Raw genomic sequence first — 3,059 nt, 5'->3', positions numbered from 1 at the left:
CAATGGAATGAGCATTTTTACTCTTAAAATAAGATAATTAGATAATATGCACTTGAAATAAGACAATTAAACTGTGTTTTTTTATTTTAAGTGTAAATTGTCTTGTTCCATTGGCAAGATGTCTTTTACCTCCTCAATTCAAGAACAAATGCACTTATTTTAAGAAAAAATGACTTATCTAGATTTCAGTTTTTTCCAGTGTAAAATGCACCTGAGTATGTTGTGCATAAATGTTGCAGCCCACTCTAGGACTGAGCCTCCCCTGTTTCATAGAGCATCAACCGCCACTGATGTCCACCTAAGTAATATTTATTTCAGCCAATGATAGTGAAAAAAAATCTTTAAATAATTAAATCATCTCTAGTTACATACACTTACTGAAGGTCATCCAGCCAAATACATCCTGATTTGATTTTAAAAAATTTGATTCCTAATTCTTTAGGCATGTTTACCATCTCATCTGTATCCTCCCACTCCACCTCTGAAAGATCCACACTGTTGTAGTTCGGCTTTGGTTTCAGTTTCTTGCCGTCTTTAAACTGTAGGACAGAGAGGCAAAGTTACTGAGAATGAGCATGAATCCCTATTAAAATGTTAAACTGGTGACAAGCTGTGTGATTGTTTTAAGGAAATATTGATAACAAAAACGGGTTTTGGATAGCCATATATAAGGCACATCCATGGCATAATTACATTGTGTGTGAAAATTTACTGTAAAGAATCATTTTTACAAAGAAGACTAAAGGTTCAAACAGAAATTACTCATATGTGGGTGCTAAGTTTATATATGAAATAATGGACATTTTTTATTCAGTAGTTGAGACATTTGCTAATGTCTTAAACCATAAATATATATATCTGAACTACCTTGGAGGCAACATTAAGTTACACTGACTTTTGTTTCCTTTTTCGTACCTTTGCTTTGCCTCAGTAGGTCATAATGATAATGACAGATAATATACAGAAAACCTTCTTCTCCAGGAGATGGCACTGTCACACCAGCTTTTATACTAAAATCACCACAATGTAAATAAGCTTTAGTGAGACTGATATTCAATTTACACAAATCCCACAACAAATCAAATTAGCAAGCCTTGAGAGTATCACCAATCAATTTTTAGGGTTTGTTCTCATGATTTTAAAAAAGCTAGAGATTTGAAGGAAAAACAAAGTGCAGGTAGAAATTTACTAGTTTTAAGTGGAATTTGAAGATGATAACTCAAATGTTCTGCTCTTAACCCTTTACCTACCTGGTAAGGAGAGAAATTTAAGGTTGGCTTAAAGTCTACAGTGTTGATAAACAGTCAATGTCTGTTGGAGAAACTCTTCTTCTACATTTTATTAGATCAGTTTATGCCAAAGTGTTCAAAATATTTGAATTGAATAAATAATAAACGTATATTAAGTATGGCAATGTAATTTTGAATTAACTGAATACAAGTAAAATTCTCAGCTAATTATTATGAAATATACCTAAGAATATTGAAATTTCATGATAAAAATAATGATTTACTCTGACAATTTATCCCAATAATCAAAAATAATTCTTGAGGCATTTTTATTTAATTCCAAAAGTTTTCATTTAAAAATTTTACTTTTAAAAAGCCAGCTTTTATTTTATAATGATGCTTTTACCCATCGCCTTCTTATTTTGTAATGACATTGTTCAACTAAATGACTTATTCGGCCAATCCACATCAGCAGGTTGGACCTGCACCCACATTAGCTGATACCAAACAGTGTCTACTCTTCTTTTCAGTTAGCAGCGACTATCTTGGTGGGGTTTCATGAACAGAAACTCATCATTGCATTGATCTATATATTTGAANAAGCTATTTCAATTCAATCTAATTCAGTTCAATTAAGTTTATTTATATAGCACCAATTCACAACACATGTCATCTCAAGGCACTTTACAGTACAATTGATTTCTAAGTTTTCTTTCTAAGGAAAAGCAGTTGATTGCATCGACTCATTGACTCGAAGGCAATCCCTCACACTAAGCATGCTTGTAGCGACAGTGGAGAGAAAAAAAACTCTCTTTTAACAGGAAGAAACCTCCAACAGAACCAGGCTCAGTGCGAGTGGCCATCTGCCGAGGCCGACTGGGGTTCAAGGAGACAGAAGCAGAGATACAAAAGGCAGCTGTAAACACACAGCCAGGCAGATGAGCTCCGACCCAGCTCCCATGTCAGAGAATGAAAAGAGCACATCCAGCCAGTCACAGTCAGAGAAACAGGACTACACTGAAAAACAGGCCGATCTCAAACATCTATAAACAAATTGATTGACTAAATGCAATTGATTGGTTTTCCTTTTCCTTAGATAGAACATGTTGAATCAATTGGACAGGTTGAAATGTAAAGTGCCTTGAGATGACCATGTCGTGAATTGGCGCTGTATAAATAAACTGAACTGAATTGTATTTTTTGTAGATTTTATGTTGCCCCCTTGTCCCAGTCTCTTTTCCCATAGCTCCTTCTAGTTACTTTTGTCTACACCTGCCAGATCCTTGTCGTTCTTTTGGTTTATTCCTCCCTAGTGTCTCTTAGTTTTTGGGTTCTTGAGTTTCCTTGTAGATCAGTTCTGGACTTTGTATTTTTACATGTTTCATAGAATTTTGCAAGCAAGCTTCCCTGCCTCCTACTCTGTATTTGGGTCCACTACTACATTCACTAACCCTGACAGTCACATTAGTTCCACTTAAAGATTTGCATGTTATAATTTAATACCAATGCACTAACTGGATGCCCTTTCCAATGTGTTAAAGCTATATCGGATCAGATATCTTATTGATATTATGCTGGAATGTATAAAGCAAAAATGTACATAAAAAGAATGTTAAAAATACCTAAACAATAATTCTCATTATAGGTGTAAATTGCCATATTATATCTTTTTTTCTTTTTTTTTAATGAAATATATTTCATAATAGTGAGTTTTCATTTTGTTTAGCTGAAAATATTACCTGCATTCGGTCATTCCACAATTTAATTGTCATATGTCAGAATTTCAATGCCCATGTCTTTTATTTATCCAGCTAGTTATTTAAGAATGAT

At 33.8% G+C, this 3,059-nt stretch overlaps 1 protein-coding gene across 1 annotated transcript in view; it reads right to left on the bottom strand.

Annotated features, from left to right (window-relative positions):
- LOC107093595 (voltage-dependent calcium channel subunit alpha-2/delta-4-like) overlaps positions 1 to 3,059 on the bottom strand; it is a 58,551-nt gene that overhangs the window by 31,628 nt on the left and 23,864 nt on the right. The window contains 1 exon segment of the mRNA XM_015388758.1: positions 369 to 539. Within this exon segment, the coding sequence (XP_015244244.1) occupies positions 369 to 539 (171 nt within the window).

Source organism: Cyprinodon variegatus, unplaced genomic scaffold, assembly GCF_000732505.1.
Source record: "Cyprinodon variegatus isolate N-32 unplaced genomic scaffold, C_variegatus-1.0 Scaffold434, whole genome shotgun sequence".
NCBI classification, from domain to species: domain Eukaryota; kingdom Metazoa; phylum Chordata; class Actinopteri; order Cyprinodontiformes; family Cyprinodontidae; genus Cyprinodon; species Cyprinodon variegatus.
The sequence above is the reverse complement of the archived record's forward strand: the minus strand, read 5'-3'. Positions and strand labels throughout refer to the sequence as shown.